Below are 18,532 nucleotides of genomic sequence, written 5' to 3'. Positions count from 1 at the left end.
GAGTGTCCACTCTGAGCCTGGGAGGTCGGCGGTTCGAACACTGGCCGAGTCCTACCAAAGACTTTAAGAATGGTATGTGCTGCTTCCTTGCTTGACATTCAGCATTTCAAAAGGATAAAGCACAGACAAACAACAATAGGTTGGCAACCATTGTGCAGGCTTTTTTGAGCTCGGTGTCCTCCTCCTGTGTTCAAGTTCCTTGCAAGGGAACTCTTATTATACCACGTTCTTATTTATTGTTATTTGCAGATTCATATTGCACTGAGATTCAAATTTTAATTTGGCTCACTGGTTGCATCATTACGGAGGTGCAAATGTGTCACCGATGCAGTGCCCCTGAAAATTTGGGCATGAATGCGGAAATTGACCTCGGGTGCCAGCGACACCTCGGCTCCTCTTTGCAAAATATATTCGTCAATAAAATATTATGTGTGTGGGGTAGGTAATGAAATACCTTAGTCGAGATAGAATTGTATAGATTAGCGTGCCCCGAATGTCATGAAGAAGAACCTTCATGTATCTAAGTTAGGTCCGAATGTCCGTGTAAGTATTTGTGTCTCCATGCGTGGGGTGGAGCTATGCTAATTAGGTAGGGCTTAAGAATAATCCCCAGTGTGTAATTGCCCTTGTGATTTTTGCCTTTGTCTTTATAACACTCACTCGGCCAACCATGCAATCGGCATATAATTCCACCACAATCAGCACAACCACCATAATCGCTGATAGTACCTGGACATTACCACCCCGCCCAGCCGAACATTCTCGATGGGCGTCAAGAATGGCCGTGAGGCGACGCCTCGAAGGACGATTGGTTGGGACGATTCGACGGCGCTCGGTGATTGGAGCGAGCGTGACGTCAGAGGGGACCTTCGATAACGGAGGAAGAAAAAGCGAAGCGCCCCGCCATTTTCTCTCCCTCTCTCTGTGCTGGGCTTCATCGTGAGCAGTCACAATTTTCCCTATCTCTGTTCCGGCATTTGTAACGAGTGGACGCACATTTTTTCTCTCTCTCTCTGGTACTGGCTGCGTGGCGGACGGTCGCAGCGTTGTTTGCTCTCTCTGTTGTGCTTGTGGAAAAGACACCAAGAGCGGTTCGGGACGGGTGGAGCTCGGTGCAGCCAAACGAGAAGGACCAAGGGAGCAGCCCTGGCCTGTTCAACGTGACTTCGCGCCAACGCGTGTTTTCCCGCGCAGGGACACGGGATCTGTGATGCCACCATACCATCGTTGAGACCGGAGCTAAGTGGCTACCTAACATCCGACATTTATTTTTTACTTTCATTTTTCCCTTCTTTGTGTCTTTGAGTCTGAGTGGAGGATCATCATTTAGGAATTTTAGTTTACCGCACATTCCTTTTTCTTGCATTATTTTCATTAAATCATTCCTTGTTGACTTTCAATTTATTGTCCTGTTTGTTTATTTGTTCGTGGGTTTGGATAAACCCCCATCGCGTCCGTCCATTCAAATAAGACCGAGGGACCTCTGTTTCCCTCGCACACCATAAAGAGATAACACCGCCATATTTTGGGGTATACGCCTCAGAGTTAAAGCTTGTTTTGGCCACCCATCACCCTGAGGTCTTCACTACAGGGTAGACGTGACAATATGTCCATATTTCCACCCCTGGAAATGGCACCTGGCACATCCTTGGTGGCACCTGCAGAAACATCTTACTTTTCAGCACATTCATACAAGTACTGCCCAAAAATACCATAACGAATAGAGTTTAATTTGTATCTCAAAATGAAGGGAGCATCCACACGACACTCCCTTTAATCCCGGTCATCACGTACACCACCTGACTATCTACCATGTAAAAAGGATACAGGAAATAGAAATGCAAAAGACAAATTGCCAAAGCATTGATTGTTTCATTCATCATTTCGAATTATTTTTGGTTGAAATTCATGGAAGCACAATTGTTTCTTCGAATGTTTTTTTTCCCCATTAACTTTTCGATACACAAATGTAAGGAGATGAGACGACCAATTTACCTTTCTCTTTTAGCTGTGGCTGTCTCCATTTTGTCATAGATCTATGTGTTAAACACAGGTTGTAATTTAGGCCATTGCAAAAAATCATCTTGTAGCATCATTACCATGGTTCAGTGTTTTAGCTTCTTATGTAGGCCTATGCGCTATTACTGAAACTGTTGGGACGGCACACCCAAATTTAAAATGAACCCTCCCAACCTGCATGTACGTTTTCGTTCTTGCACAGCAAAGTGGCGTATGCTTCAAGGTGTGTGCAGCAGGTATTGTAATTCAGCGATAATGAAGATGACGCCAGGTAAAGAGATGACCTGACGTCCTCTCCTTCCCCTCCCCCCCACCACCCCCCCCCCCTTCCCCCCTCTTCTGCCCCTTTCCCCTCTTTCCACACTACCCCAGTGAATTTAAGTTGGTAAACTGATAGATTGAATTCACGTGGTGTTGATGCAGTGCAGGCTTGATGGGCCAAATTACCTCCTGCATCAAAGATCCTTTTGTGCTCTTGTGCATCCTGAAATCTTTAGAAAATAGTATATTTATTTTTACCTTCACTCATTTTTTTTCTGTTGAGCTTTCTTTGTTTCCCTCCCATTTCTGTTTTCCACCTTTTCAGCTATATATCAGTGAGTCTCTTCTGAAGCAAAGCACTCTGCAATCATCCTTTGTGCATTCAATGTCATCACCCTGTCACTCAGAGCGAACACGAGGGGTCAGCAAGGTTCTGTCACATTCGCACCCACCCGGGCACTCCTTACCAATACTTACCGCGAGCTCCTGTGGCCTCTGGCTTGCGGGTGGCCACAATCGTATCCTGTCAGCTCGGGGGCTGCTCACTGGTATGCAAAGATGGTTTTGTTGACCATATCCAAATTTGGTTTTATTTGCATGTGCGTGTGTGTATTTGTGTACATGTGCACTTTATTATCTCCTTTTGAAACTTGATGTCAGGATTTCTGTATCCTGATGGAAAAATTGAAACATGTAGCTTGAGCAGAAGCTTACTTCATGCTAAAAAGTAGCGAGGAAAATAAATCGCAAGCCAAAAAGCATTGCCATTTGCAGATGCTGGATTCGCCTATCTATATAAATAAAACATTGTGTGTGTGTGTGTGTGTGTGTGTGTGTGTGTTACCTAAAGACTCCTAAACGGAGAGGCTCACGTACTTGATTTTTGGCATAGACATGGCCATTGGGCCTGGGAAGGACATGGCCTTCCTAAAAATGACCTCCGAAGACGAGATCCATATTTTTTATTCATATTTAACTTAGCGCATTTCAGCGAGGAACATTATACACTGATCTCAGCCTGTGCCAGAGCAGCTCGCTGATTCGCTCAGAGCGATCACGTGATGTTCCATCCTCTGGTTCATCAGTGAGTGCCTGGGAGTGTTTTAGACCCCAAAAAAAAAAGATCGTTTTTTGGGGGGTTTTTTTATTTTTATTTTTAAATCGCTTGATAGTGCCAAAGCCTTTTTTAATTAATGAAATTTATATACAAGTATACATTCGCATAAAAAAACAAAAAAACAATCACCAGACATTTGAATACAAATAAATCAAACAATTCCGGAAGTGTACAAAGTTGGTGGTACGGCTTCTTCTTCTTCCTGATCAGCATCACACTTACCTCAGAAATGTGATGAACGCCACATTCACCCCATTCACCCACCAGCATATATATGAACCCCCTCCCTCTCCTGCCTCCCCCCTCCCTTCCTTGCCTCCCCCCTTCCCTCCCCTGCCTCCCCCCTCCCCTCCCCTGCCCCCCCCTCTTCTACATGTTCCTTGTCCCACGAGAGATTCTACCACCAATGTCTGAATCTCTGCTTTCTTCATACTAACTCGGACCTCCAAGTTACAATATTTGGCCAATATCATGAGTTCCGATCTTTTTAACGCCTGGAACTGTGCCTCGTTAGGGGACGCCGCAAACGTTTCTGCGTCAAACACCATGGTGACTATTAGTTATCACCTGTTAACCTTCACACAAAAAATTCCAAATTTTCAGAAACATCTGGGAATGTTAGAAAATTCCAAATTTGGGAATTTTGGGAATGTTAGGGAATTCTATCCCGGACAAGCCCCCAATTTCTGTTACGTGCTCCTCCCCAAACCCCGGTCAAGGTGTACCTCCGAGCCCTGAAAGGAGTCACGGCAGAAAGATGTGTTATTATGTGTCAATAACCAATGGTGAAACCACACCAACCGATTGTTACCAAAAAACAAGTATTGTATTAATGTCACAAGAATAACAGCACAAGTACCATATACTTTCAATTGCACAACCAAAATACCATATAATTCCTATGATGGTACCATCAGTTTCTTACTCAATAACTCACTGTGCTCCAAGTGAGCGAAAAGAACATTCCCCAAAGTCTCTGTCCCGGCACCAAGCCAAAGTCGATCCACGCTCCAGTGATCGCAAGAAAAAGGTCGTATCGAGACCAGAATCCAGGTCGGCTGACAGTCAATGCTGCCAAAGAGGCGCAAAGGTGCGCCCAAAAGGCGACTGGGAAATCACACCTTCGGGTATGAACGTTCAACGGCTCCCAAACGGAGGACCGCAAATTCCCACTCAAAATCCACGTTACACACGCAAACCAGGCTAACGGCTGGAGCGATGCGAAATGGCGGGAGCGAGGCGAAATGGCGGGCGGCCCATAATGGAGGCGTACCTGCTCTCCAACAACGATTCTCTTCGGAATCAACCGCAAAACCCGTCACGCAGGTTTATCTGTCACTGCGATAACCACTCTGTCACAGGAATCCCTTTCCCGGGAAAACCAAAGTTCGCTCTTGACCCACGTTCATCAGCGTCTCCTCGAGACCTCAAAGCAGCTCGGCTTTTTCTTCCCGACCTCTCTTTCTCCGCTTTTCTTCCTCCTCTTCTTCTTCCGGTTTCTCCTGATCCGGTTTCCGGTTTCTTTTAAAACACTAATTTTTCACCTTTTGAAAACAGTTATCTCCATTTCACTTAAACGATAACAATAATAGTATATGGAACCAAAAATGCTAACAGTGGATGAAAACCACAACGACGCAAGTGACGAATCCGTAACAGTATCACGTGACTCGTGCTGTTACTTTTATTGGAACCCGATTCGAGCGGTTCTATTCGTACCATGCGAAGCCAATGATGGAAGAGACAGGACGGTCAAATCAGAAGGAAGAACAGAATTTATTTACACTGTACAAGGATTCGTAGAAGGAAAGGGACACAGAGCAGAGCTTAGTCAGTGTTACTTATTCCCAGACAAATGGGCCCACTTACACACACGGGGAGATGGAGGAAGAGAAGTTCGCGCGCCAGGCGCGCTTCGCCGTCAGTCGCCCCGGGGCAGCTCGCCCGGCGTGGCTCTCCAATGTTCACGGCACGTATCAGGCGAAGGCAGGCAGGAAGAAATCCTCGCGGCGCGTATGCAGGAACATGTAGAAGACGCGCGTCTGTGGCCCGGCGCGGGTCGTCCTCTCGAACGCGTGATTAATACTGCGCAGAGCGTGGGGAACAGGGCACGGGGTAAGTTCGTGTACAACGGCAATTAAATTCGCTTTGCAACTCCACTCGCGTTCTCGTCTGCCTTCTGCGTTCTCGTGCCGTCCGTTCTCGTGCGATCTCGTGCGCTCTATTCCTCTTCTGATCTCGTTCTCATACGTTCTCTCGTGCCGTCCTGCGTGCGTTCTCACCCTGATCTGACCTCTCATATGTTCTGCCGCGTTCTTTGCCTTCTCGGAACTCTCATCTCGGAACTCATCTGCTTAATGGGCTTGGGGCAGGACCTTATATGGCACCTCCCCAACCTTACCCGAATGTTCCAAGCCTCGCCTCCTGCCGCAGTGTTAAGCCACTCCCCTCGAGCCCTGATTGGCGGCTCGTGCTTACCGACCACTCCCCCCTGCAGCTCGTCCCCCTTCGGCTTCGGTCGACTTGTACAGGCCTGCCGCGTGGCATTTCAGCGCCAAACCCAAACCAAAGCGCCAAAAGAACACCTAATCTCACTGGCCTACTCTATGCAAAACTAAACACAGGAAAGGACTAAACTTACATTTACTAAGAAATAACTGAACTATCACGAGGCTACATGTTGTGGTGCAATTAACTAAGAGGGGAAATTAACCTTTATTTCAAAACCGCAACAATATTATGATGTCATGCACGGTCTGATCCTTTCATTGACCTGATCTAACATATTATGATGTCATGCACGCTCTGATCCTTTCATTGACCTGATCTAACATATTATGATGTCATGCATGGTCTGATCCTTTCAATGACCTGATCTAACATAGTATGATGTCATGCACAGTCTTATCATAACTTAAAACAAGCCTGTGCCCCAGTAGCGATGTGTGGTGAGGTGAGCGTAGCGAACTGATCCTCGCTAGTACCCTGAATTGATGGAGTGCCTCAAATCTTTACTTGTTTTATTCCTTGATTTTAATCCATCATCTTTTCTATTGTACTTTCTTTTCTTGCCCCTTGATAACTTAATTACCCCCCCCCCCCCCCCCTTGTCTCTTTTCCATAATGGTGAATATTTGCAGCCCATAATGCTTCACCATTTTTAATCATACTATTGTATGTTTCTCTGCCTTGAAGGAATGTACTGGTCTCCAGTGGTGCCAAGGGGAACCACAGCATCCTCGACGTGGGTGAATGTTCTGGTCTCGCCTTTACCAGAAGAAGATGGTAAGCCATTGAGGTGCATTTCACAAAGAGCTGCACTGTCAATATTAGTTAGGGCTTGAAATGACTGATTTTAATAAATTGCCATATTATTGATTATGCTGCTTTTAAAATATTGATAAACCCAAGGCAAGCGATGGCTTATGCCCATAAATTCATTTGGTCATTCGTACTCTTAACACACTAAATGAGAATAAAATGGTTAATGTTATCGGCTGTGAAAGATCACAAAGTGCTCACGTTATATTTTACGGTGGATAACTTTGACAATTTTATTCCCCTGTTTTTATTCCCTTGTGCCACCAATGCAGACTGCTAGTTCTTTGCTGGAATTAGCAACAACTCTTACCAACCTATGTTCTATAACCAAAAGCAGAACCAATCAAATATATGGCCTAATGACAAATTCCAGGGCAAGGCAAGGCAAGTTGCCGCTCAAAAACTTTTCTGCATTTTGCCAATATCAGCGGAAGCTCCTCTGCTTAATTGTCGCAGCTGTTGCTGACGAACCGCCAATAAGCGTTGAAACCGGTACGACGGCTGATGGGGACATCTAGCACTGGGGTTCTCATACATGTTTTGCAGGTACAGTCACGTGAAAAAGTAAGTACACCCCATGTAAAGTTTTGACTTTTTCAACATATTTCAACATACAGCTATTTGATCTTCATTTCAACAATATTGATAGATAAAGGTGATATAATGAAACAAATATCATGAAACATTTACATTTTGTAGTCCATTGTATAATTTAAATAAACAAAATTTGCAAATTTTGCATGTGGAAAAAGTAAGTACACCCTTGGCTCTAATAGGTGGTATTGCCCCCTTTGGCAGAAACAACCTCAAGTAGGTGTTTCTTATAACTGTCTACCAGTCTCTGACATCGACTGGGATAAATTTTTGCCCACTCCTCCATGCAGAATTCTTTCAGCTGTGCGATGTTTGAGGGGTTTCTTGCATGCACAGCTCGTTTCAAATCCCCCCACAAGATCTCGATGGGATTTAGATCCGGGCTTTGACTTGGCCATTCCAGAACCCACCATTTCTTTCTTTTCAGCCATTCCTTGGTAGATTTACTGGTATGTTTAGGGTCATTGTCATGTTGCAAGGTCCACCTTCGGTTGAGCTTCAACTTCCCGACAGATGGCCTGACATTATCCTCGAGCACCCTCTGGTACAATGAATAATTCATCGTGGATTCTATGATGGTGAGCTGCCCAGGCCCTGATGCAGCAAAGCTGCCCCAAACCATAATATTTCCACCACCATGCTTTACAGTTGGTATCAGGTTCTTGTGGTCAAATGCTGTCTTTGGTTTTCGCCAAACATGTCTTCTGGTACTGTGGCCAAATAGCTCTACTTTTGACTCATCTGTCCAGAGCACATTGTTCCAGAAGTGCTGGTCTTTGCCTTGGTGTTCATTGGCAAACTTTTAGTCTTGCCCTGATGTTCTTTCTGGACAGCAAAGGTTTCCTCCTGGCACACCTCCCATGTAGATCAAATTTGTGCAGCCTCTTTCTAATGGTAGACTCGTGCACTTTGACATCAACAGTGACAAGAGCTACCTGTAGGTCCCGTGATGACATTCTGGGGTTCTTAGAGACTTCTTTCAGCATCTTGCGGTCTGCTCTCGGGCTGAACTTGCTGGGGCGGCCTGGCCTGAACCAGTTGGCAGTTGTTTGGAATCTTCTCCACTTGTAGACGATCTTCCGGACAGTCGAATGATTGATTTCAAATTGTTTGGAGATCTTTTTAAATCCCTTCCCAGACTCGTAGGCATCTATAAACTTCTTTCTGAAGGCCTCAGAGAGCTCTTTTGATCTAGGCATGGTGACGCCGCACACTTCAACAACAAAGAGCAAACCAAACTAAATGTCTGAGATTTAAATAAGACAGGTTCCTCCAAGATCTTCTCTAACGATGTTCTAATCATTTGCACCTGAGCTGGTGCACCTGATTCTAATTTTAGGTATTTGAAGTAGTGATAAATGTCGGGGTGTACTTACTTTTTCCACATGCAAAATTTGCATTTATGTTCATTTAAATTATACAATGGACTACAAAATGTAAATGTTTCATGATATTTGTTATATTATATCACCTTTATCTATCAATATTGTTGAAATGAAGATGAAATAGCTGTATGTTGAAATATGTTGAAAAAGCCAAAACTTTACATGGGGTGTACTTACTTTTTCACGTGACTTGCAGCTGTTGAGGAACCCAGGTAGGGTTTGAGGTTTAGGGGGTTTACCTTGTGTAGCTTTTCATGTTTGCTCTATGCAGCTTTCTTTGGCTGGAAGAGCATGGTAGGAGTTAATTTCTTTGAAAATCCTAGCCACATGGGGTAATTGATTATGTGAGAGCTGATTGGTTATTCCCTCCAATTATGGGTGAGAGACGTGATTGAATCTTTTTATTTGCATGTTAAATAACTGTTATTGGCATTGCACATGGTGCATGCGTGGGAGCCTTGGTGGTATGCATTTCTGTCTACGCTGTCGCTGATGATTCGCCAACAAGTGATGAAACCGGTAGAGCGGCTGAGGGGGAGGTGGGGTTGTCGCATTAGGATTCCAATTTATTTACTCTTTGTGAATGTCTATAACTGTAGAGCAGCATTTCCCAACCTGGGGGAAATTTCCCCCTGGAGGAAAATTTTAGGATTCCAGGGGGGAAACTTGTAGGTTTGTATGTATGTGTAGGAGTGTGTGTCCGTGTGGGTGTGTGTGTGTGTTGCTGTATTTTTAGGTTATTTATTATGTTATTTATGTTATTAATCGAATAAATTTTGTGTTTTGGCTACTTTTTTCCTTGTTTATATATATATATAAGGGGGGGGAAGGGTGGGGTGAAATCCGGACGGTTGAACTGGTTAAAGGGGTAAACGACAGAAAAAAGGTTTGGAACCACTGCTGTAGAGGAACCTGGGTAGGGTTTAAAATGGCAAAGGCCTTACTTACCCTGTGTTGCTTTTCTTGGTTGCTTTATAGAACTTTCTTTGGCTAGAAGAGCATGGGAGTTAATTTATTTGAAAATCCTAGCCACCTCGGCTAGTTGATTAGGTGAGAGCTGATTGGTTATTCCCTCCGATTACGGGTGAATGAGGTGATTAGGTTTTATATATACACAATTTTGGTGTCTGTCTCTGTGTATTTTGACCGCGATACATTCGGTCGTTATTATCCAATTTCAACTAAACTTGACAGGAAGACTAAGGGTCACACGATGGAGGTTGTGGCGACTTCTTTTGCCCCCCTCAACAAGTGGGATTTCCGCCATGGGCAAAATCTGCGTTTCGGTTTATATCCATGTTAATATAGCTAAATGGTGGCGTTTTTTTTTTTTAAGGCTGTTTCTAATAACAAATGTAATAACAACATGAACACTAAGAAAAAAGCAATCGGAGATTGCAGACCCTCGCTAGGACTTCTTTTGTATGGTGTATTTTGTGTGGCAAATAAATGGAAGAAAAAAATAAAATAAATAAATTAATGGAATAAATGGCAAATAAATGGAAGGATATATTAAAATTAATGAAAGGTCATTGATTGCAAATGAAAGGTGGAAATGGTCTAGTTGTAAATGTGTAAAGGTCAAAGGTCTGAAAAGTTGTAAAGGTCAAATGGTCTAATGGTCTAAAGGTGTAAAGTTCTAAATGGTCTGACGTGTCTAAAAGGTCTAGAAAAGAAAGAACCACCTTTAGAGGCCATTTTTCCCGGCAGAGCAGGGATTGGCCTTTTTCGGGCACCGTGGTCCCCTTTTTGAAGCGATGTTTTACAGCCGGAGGCCCTTCCTGCCGCCATCCCTGTTAGTCGCCTCTTGCGACACACAAGGAATTACCAATAAACTGGTACTCAATTTGCCAACCTCAGAAGGATAACAGGCTGAATCAGCCCCCCTGGCATTAATTCAGCAATCGACCAGGATTCGAACCCAGGATCTGAGGATCCCAAGCCGACACCCTAACCACTAAGCCAACACCAGGCTATTAAAAGGTCTGAATGGTGTAAATGTCTAAAAGGGTAGAAGGGGTCCTTAGGGTCTGCAGGGTCTTTGGATCCTAAAAGGTCTTCGTGTTCTCAAGGGGTGTCAGGGTTCTTAGGGAGAGGGGGGGGGGGGGGGAGCGGTGGTTCGGGTGGGTCTTATTGGGTGTATTAGGGGGTCTTATGGACGTTTTAGGGAGGTTTAGGGGCATTGGTTTAGGTGCTTAGGGAGGTTTAGGGGCGTCTTGGGGTTCTAAAAGTTATTAGGTTTCTGAAGAGTCTTAGGGTTCTGAAGGGTCTTCAAGGTTTTAGGGGTCTTAAGGACATCAATGAGTCTAGAGTATATAGGGGTCTAATGCAATTGGTACACAAACTCACATTCTGTGCAGACAAACAGAAACAAACAAACAGACAGCCAGATAAACAAACAGACCTAAATGCAATACCCTCTCCTTTGACGAGTGCAGTGATAATAGCATAATATTTATGTTATCACAAAGCCATATTAAGACTCATAATATCCCCCCTTCCCAATGAGTTTTCCTCCTTGGACAAACATCATGTTATTGTGTACAAATAGCTTTTCGTGTGTTTCATGGGATAAGCCTACCAGAAAGGAAAAAATATTATGAACCAAAACACGTATGATTACCTTTTTTTTTAAACAATCACGACTGCTGTTTAACACAAACTGAAATGGAGGAAACGCGACGTTATTGAGGCTCAAGCCTAGATATACTGTAATCTGTATATCCCAGAGAGGATAATAACATGACCCTTCTTGGTGTCCTGTAGGGAGTGGGTGTACTGGTACTATAAATTAACTGCAGCAATAAATTACCTGCCCCAAGAATCCCAAATAAAACTAGAACGGTCTCAGTAGAGCGCATACCTCTGCCTGGCTGAACAGTTTGTTTTGTATCCCACTGATAGGCCGGATCTGGATTCAGACCTCAACCAAAATGTAATTGGCTTGTTCTTGTCACCTACCCAACTCATCCACCTAGTTTAGTCATAACTTTTTAAAATATCATGTTGCATATCGCTTTTTGCCCGATCACTCAATGGTGAAGAATCGCTTAAAAATTAAATAACTCTCGTATCCGAATCCATATTCAGATCTTCACCAAAATCGAATCGATGTGTCCTTGTCACACACACAACCTGTCCACCGAGTTTCGTCCAAATCTATCCACAACTTTTTGAAATATTGTGCTATGTATCGGTTTTCGTCCAATCTCTCAAGGGTGAAGAATCACTAATTTTTTTTTTTAAATCGGATCTTTACCGAAATCAAATCAATTTGTCCTTGTCACACACCAAACATGCCAACACCTAACAACACACACCCGACCAACCAAGTTTCATCTGAATCCGTCAACAACTTTTTGAGATGTCCTGCTCACAGACAGACAAATATGGATGAAAACGTAACCTCCGCCCACCTTCGGATGTAATAACTACGAACTTCATTTTCAGCAATGTAGCTATATGTTAACTCGCAACTTTATTCTTTCGGTAGTCGGTTGTAGACAGCAAACACGCAGGGTAGTACTACCGCCCTGACTTAGTAGCGTTAAAGTGGTGCCTGGAACCATCTTACACTCTCTGTCAGGATTTCTGGTCTTACTGTCTCACTCAATCTATCGCTACCGGGCTAGCTTCAATCTCTCTTTCTCGCAAACAAACATCATACACTTTTCATCATACACTTTTCTTCTCTTTTATTTAAGGCCTGGCCTCTGAGGGCTATATAGTCCGTGCCTGGAGCCTTCAACATAAAAAAAACCTCTTTACATGGAAAATCAACTTAATCAAGCAGTTCCCACATTAAACCCAACAGGTCATAAATGGATGAAAGGTCGGTGGAGAGCCCCACTGATAACAGAGTGTGAGGTCATGTAAATATGATGTTGATATGCCGCCATCCCTATATCACCCCTTTTTAATGTTCTTTCCTTTGTAATCTGTCTTTTATGTCAAAGATTCTTTAAAAAATCAATGACAAAATTTTCTCCATTTTTATATTTAGCTTATCTGGAATTCGAATTCCAGATAAGGAATTGTCATTGTGCACTGTCAGTGTCGCTGTCCATCCATCGCCTATTTTGACTTTTCCGGCCAAACCGCTGGGCCGATCCGGCTGAAATTTGGCAGCAAGGTTCTGCTCCTGATTGGTAACGGGGATTGCAAAGCTCGTTTCGGTCACGTGACTGGAAGTGTGTCAAAATGGCGGACTTTGTAAATTCCTTCATAAATCTTTTTTTCTCCAGACCCGCCAGTCAGAATGCTACCAAATTTGGGTTACAACATTAGGACAGGGTTCTGATGGTAAATTATGGAGGCCATGCCGATCACGTGTCCGAAAGTGTCTCAGGGCCCAGATAAGCTACAGCTGATAAGTCAGTGGTGCTATTTTTGTCATGAGCCTGCCATGCTTTTCTCATCGCCACTACCCCCACCCTCTCCTCCACCCCCACAACCCCAATTATATTACATCGTTAGCATGACAGATTTATTCAATCTGGTGTTGGTGTAGCAGAGGAATGATGGGCCGAATGGGCTCCTGCGTTAAATTTCCTTATTATGGCTTTGTGGCAGGTGCACTGCAAGCCCGGCAGCCGGCACCATCTGAGCCCAGCGCACCAGGCAGACGCTTAAAATCTGGCATTGGTCTTGATAACAGTGGGGTATAGTAATTGGCACTGCAGTAAAACGAAAGTTTAGCTTCAGCCTAAAGCATCCAGCACTTAACTTGATTGCCCCAGCAGAGTTGTAGACATCTTGGTGAGCACAGTCCATATGTTGTCTAAATATTAAATATTGGAGTTTATGGGAAAGAGCATGATGGTTGAAAAATCTAATTTTGTTTGATTCAGAGATGTTAAATCTGATACGTAACTTGGTATGCACATGTGCGAGAGTGCTGAGAATCAGTAACAATTAGGTTTTTCATTAAAACTATTCGGAGCTAATGCTCCAGTTTCTTAACGAGTGTTTGTGTTTTCAATCTGTGCACTCTTTGCTGGACAGGTTTTCGGGTGTGGGTGATGCAAAACACGGGGGAGATCTTTTCCTTCATTGCCGAGAGATCAGGGAGTCATCCGCTATCTGTGCCATGTCCGTCGAGTGCCGATGAAACGCTGGCTTTGTCTGTCGGTCGTTCAGCACTTTGGGCCATCAAGAGAAATGGCGTCGTGTTCATACGGCCTCTCTCTTTCTTGGACCCTGCAGGTGCTACTTGGCATACGTTGGATCTTACTCAGCTTGGTATGTCCATTACGTTCTGGTGTCAATCATTGTAGATCATATGTTATACTTCCGCGTAAGTGTGTAAAACACCAATAACTAGAACGCCACTCAGTAGAGCGCATACTCTCGCCGTGGGTCAAGTTGGAATAATACGTTTTGTTTAACATCCCCTCTCCCCAAAACAATAAATGAAAAAGAAAGTAGGCCCTAACTGTCAGAGAATTTATTTTGATATATCTCGGAATTAGAGGAGAAAAACATCATTTAAGAATAGGAATAAAAGCTTTAATGCAGTAAAACAGAAAAAAGATTTCCCCAAAAAATTCCCCCAAAAAATTCCTGGATCCGGAATAATATCCTGAGCTTCACCAAAAACTAATCAATTCTTACTTATCCCAATGGCAATCATCCCACCAACTTTCATCCAAATCCGTTCAGAACTTTTCCAGATATCTTGTTCACAAACACACAAACATACGAACACACACACAAACACGGACGGACACGATCGAATGCATTACTCCCTGGCAGGAGTAATAAACCTGAAAATCGCAGAGCCAGAATTATTTATTTGGTCTGGGAAGCCCATGTGAGGTTTCTTCTTCTTCAGCCTCTCACAACCCTGGGTGAATATGCAATCTTTAAAAAAAAAAGTTCGAATTTTGCCAAATCGGTTTCATTCGTTTGTTAATATACCTCAGCTATTGACAAATCTGGAATTATAATTTTATTTGAGGTTCAAATTAACCCGGGAGATTGTGTCAAACGATGCCTGCAAGTCTGTACATGTGATAAATAATTAATCGTCCACAATCTAAGACTCTTCTTCTTCACACAATATCAACTTCTAGCTTCCAGACCGTACATCCAATCATCTTCAAATTTTGCACACTTACTCTTTATGACGTCTACTACAGTACGAGGATTCACGTCGATCAATGAAGTGGTTCAAGAGATATAAATGTTTTCATTATTATTATTATTATTTTTTTTTTTTTTTGTATACTGAATCGAGGCTCGTGAAAGAGCTAACATTTATTTCACAAACAAATCAACCAGACAAACAAAATATACAAAAGAGGGAGCGGAAGCCAAGATGGGGAGAGAAGGGGAAGCACACAACCACAACATTTGAGAGCAGGGAGAAGTGTGGGAGGGAGAGGGCTTGGGGGCAGGAGGCGTGGGAAGGGGAGGGGGGGGGGGGGGAGAGGTATAAAACACATGGGGACCGAAATTAGTGGGGGTAGAAAAGATCAAGGTTTTGGATGGGGGAGGATAAGAGATGGTGGTGAACAGCTGTTTTAAAGACCTGGAGGGTAGAGTGGGATTGAAGAGAGTGAGGGAGTTTGTTCCAGAGGCGGGAGAAAAGAGGAATGAAGGAGTGAAGGTGAGCAGAAAGTCTTGATTTTGGCAGTTTAACCATAAGAGGGTTGCAGGCAGATCTTGTGCGACCTGTAGGAATATTTGGGGGACAGAGCCCAGAGAGGGCTGGGGGGGCAAGGCCAGAGAGGAGTCGGTAGAAGACGGAAAGACCACCAACCTGCCTGCGGTGAGTGAGTGAAAGGCCCTTGGAGTTAGCTTCATCGCGGGAGATTCCAATGATTCTGAACGCTTTGGTTTCAACAGCATGAAGACGGGCTAGGTGTGAGGCAGGAGCACCAGACCAGAGGGGAGAGCAGTATTCCATAGAGCTGTGGATGAAAGCCTTGTATGTGGTGAGGAGCTCAGGTGTGTCAAGGAAGGACTTCACACGACGGAGGATGCCCAGTCGGCGACTGGCTTTGGAGGCCAGATTTGAAATGTGGTTTTCCCAGGAAAGATCATGGCAAATAGTGAGACCCAAAAGCTTGAGTGACAGAACTTCTTGGAGAGGATTATTCAGAAAGTGGATGGGAGGGTTTTCCAGTCGGTCTTTTCGGAGAGACATCGTAAGAGTGTGAGATTTATCAGGATTGAAAGACATGTTCCATTTGTTTGCCCAGTCTGTGATTTTGTCCAGGTCTGCAGAGAGTGAGGAGGCTGCAGTCTGCCGATCTGAGGGATGAGGAATGGAGCGACAGAGAGTAGAGTCGTAAGCAAAGAGATAGAGAGGATTTTCAAGAGAGTCAGAGAGATCATTGATGAAGACCAGGAAAAGTACAGGGCCCAGAACACTACCTTGGGGAACTCCAGCCTGAACAGGAAGAGGAGATGAGAGAAACCCATTCAGGGCCACACGTTGACTACGACCAGAGAGGAAGTCCGCCAGCCATGCGTGGAGATTTCCATGGATACCAAAGGAGGAGAGTTTGGTGAGCAGAGCAGGGTGCCAGACCGTATCGAAGGCACGTGAAATGTCAAGGGAGACAGCTCTAATTTCCTGTTTGGCGTTGAGGACCTCCATCCATTGTTGAGAAAGCAGAAGCAGCATGTCCAGAGTAGAGTGACCAGGTCTGAAACCAAATTGATGATCAGAGATCAAGCCATTGGAGAAGAGGAAAGATTTCATGTCTGAAGCAATGATGGATTCCATGACTTTGCTGATAATTGGGAGAAGGCTGATTGGTCTGTAGTTGCTGGGATCTGTTTTTGCACCTTTTTTGTGCAAAGCGGTGATGTTGGCTGATTTCCAAGCAGATGGCAGATGACCTTGAGCAAAGGAGAGGGTGAAGAGAACAGAAAGAGGGAGTGAAAGAGCGGAAGAACATGATTTTAGGACCCGTGGGCTGATGCCGTCAGGACCAGTTGCAGAATCAGAGTCGAGGGTTGACAGAAACTTTTCCACCTTGTCAGGAGGAAAGGACACAGAGTCCAGGAGCAGCTGGGTACGACTGGGTATGGTGGGTACAGAGAGGGATGGGTTTGGGACACAAGATTTAGAGGCAAACACAGAGTTGAGGCATTCAGCTTTTTCACGTGCGGAGTCAGCCGTTAAGCCGTTTGAGGTGAGGGAGGGGATGGAGGGGGAACAAACACCAGAAACAGATTTGACCAGACGCCACCAGGATTTGGAAGAGGGAGACAGACAAGAGAGTTCGGTCTTGAGAACGGTGAGATATTGTTTCCTGGCTCTCCTGAGGGTGGACACACACTTGTTTCGGGCTTTGTGAAAGGAAATGAGATTTCCTTCCGTTGGATTTGCTTTCCAGGAGACGAAAGCAAGTTGTTTCAGGGCAACAGCCTCACCACAAGATTCCGTGTACCATGGACGGGAGGAAGGGTATGACAACTGAAGACGTGATGGGATAAATCTGTGCATGAGAGAGAGCAATTTACTTTGAAAGAATTCCCAGGATGAGTTGATGTCAGAGGCGGTAGAGATGGGAGACCAGTCCAGATGATTGATGGCTGCTTGAAGACCGTGCCAGTTGGCCTGAGTGAAATGCCAGACTCGTCGACGCTGAGGAGGCTCTCTGAGAATGGTCAGAGAGATGTCCACTTTGACAAGCACATGATCAGATGAGCCGATTGGAGCAGAAGAAGAGCAGCAGACATTTTCAGGGAAGTTTGTCATAACCAAATCCAGAAGAGAAGATGCTCCGTTGACTGAGATCCGGGTCGGGAAATTGACAGATTGTGTCAGTCCCAGTGAGTCGCAGAAGTCCTTTGCTGAAGAGCCGTGGCTGGTGAGAGAGGTACCCACACCCAGCCAACTGGCATGGTGACAATTGAAATCACCACATATGAGGAAGAGAGAGTTGGGATGGGTAGATAGAAGTTGGTCCATATTATCAGACAGCGAGATGTAGATGGAGTCATCGCTGTTTGGTGGACGGTCCAACACACATATGAACAAAAGGTGGGAGCGAAGGGGAAGCCGTAGCCAAAGGTATTCCTGGGGGTGAGGTGGAGAGAGGGCAGTGGAGGGCGAGTGAGGAAGAGAGTTTTTAATAAAGATAGCAACCCCACCTCCAGGACGAGGCTCAGGTCTATCATACCGGAGGAGGGAGTAACCTGGGAGAGATACCAAGGCATCAGAGACATCATGAAGGAGGAAAGTTTCTGTTAAGCAGATCACATCTGGTTTGTCAGAAGCAACCTGTATGGAGAGATCAGTCAAGTTTGAGCGGAGGCCCCGGATGTTTGAGGTCCATACCGTTAATGAAGAGGAAGGGGGAGCATCGGGTCCAGAACAGGGGGGGGGGAGGGGTAGGGTAAGATGTGGAAGAGGAGGAAGAGGTAGGGAGAGCTGTTGAAGGTGTGTCAGAGATTTCAGAGATTTCAGAATAGCTTGGAGAAAGGGAAGAATGAGGTGGACAAAAGGTTTGATGGAGATTGGGTGAGGCACAGTGAGGTGTTATTTGAGGAGGGGGAAGAGCGAGGCAGAAGGTTGGGGGAGATGAAGGTGAAAGTTGGAAGGGGGAAGAAGCAGGGAGGATGCTTTGAGGAGGGGTGAGAGGGGAGTCTAGGAGGGGAGGAGCAAGGGAGAGTCTCGGAGGGGAGGGGTGTGGGGGGAGTTTAGGAGGGAGGGGAGGGAAGGGGCAAGGGGGAAGATTTGAAAGAGATGGGTGATGGGGAAGATTTGGAGGGGAGGGGCAAGGGGGAATATTTGAAAGAGATGGGTGATGGGGAAGATTTGGAGGGGAGGGGCAAGGGGGTGGATTTGGAGGGGAGGGGTGATGGGCAAGTTTTG

The 18,532-nt window shown here is 44.9% G+C and overlaps 1 protein-coding gene across 2 annotated transcripts in view; it reads left to right on the top strand.

Annotated features, from left to right (window-relative positions):
* The window catches only part of TECPR2 (tectonin beta-propeller repeat containing 2), a 133,111-nt gene that overhangs the window by 81,913 nt on the left and 32,666 nt on the right, over positions 1-18,532 (top strand). Inside the window, exons 14-16 of one of the 2 annotated variants that reach the window (XM_078784804.1) lie at positions 2,606-2,828; positions 6,593-6,682; positions 13,702-13,938. In XM_078784804.1, the coding sequence (XP_078640930.1) occupies positions 2,606-2,828; positions 6,593-6,682; positions 13,702-13,938 (550 nt within the window). The remainder of the gene's footprint in view (positions 1-2,605; positions 2,829-6,592; positions 6,683-13,701; positions 13,939-18,532) is intronic. The other variant, XM_068128439.2, reaches the window with a different exon arrangement.

The sequence above is a fragment of the Myxine glutinosa genome, chromosome 9 (genome assembly GCF_964187855.1).
Source record: "Myxine glutinosa chromosome 9, kmMyxGlut1.1, whole genome shotgun sequence".
In the NCBI taxonomy this organism is placed as follows: domain Eukaryota; kingdom Metazoa; phylum Chordata; class Myxini; order Myxiniformes; family Myxinidae; genus Myxine; species Myxine glutinosa.
Note: the sequence above shows the minus strand (reverse complement) of the source record. Positions and strands in the feature narration are given on the sequence as shown.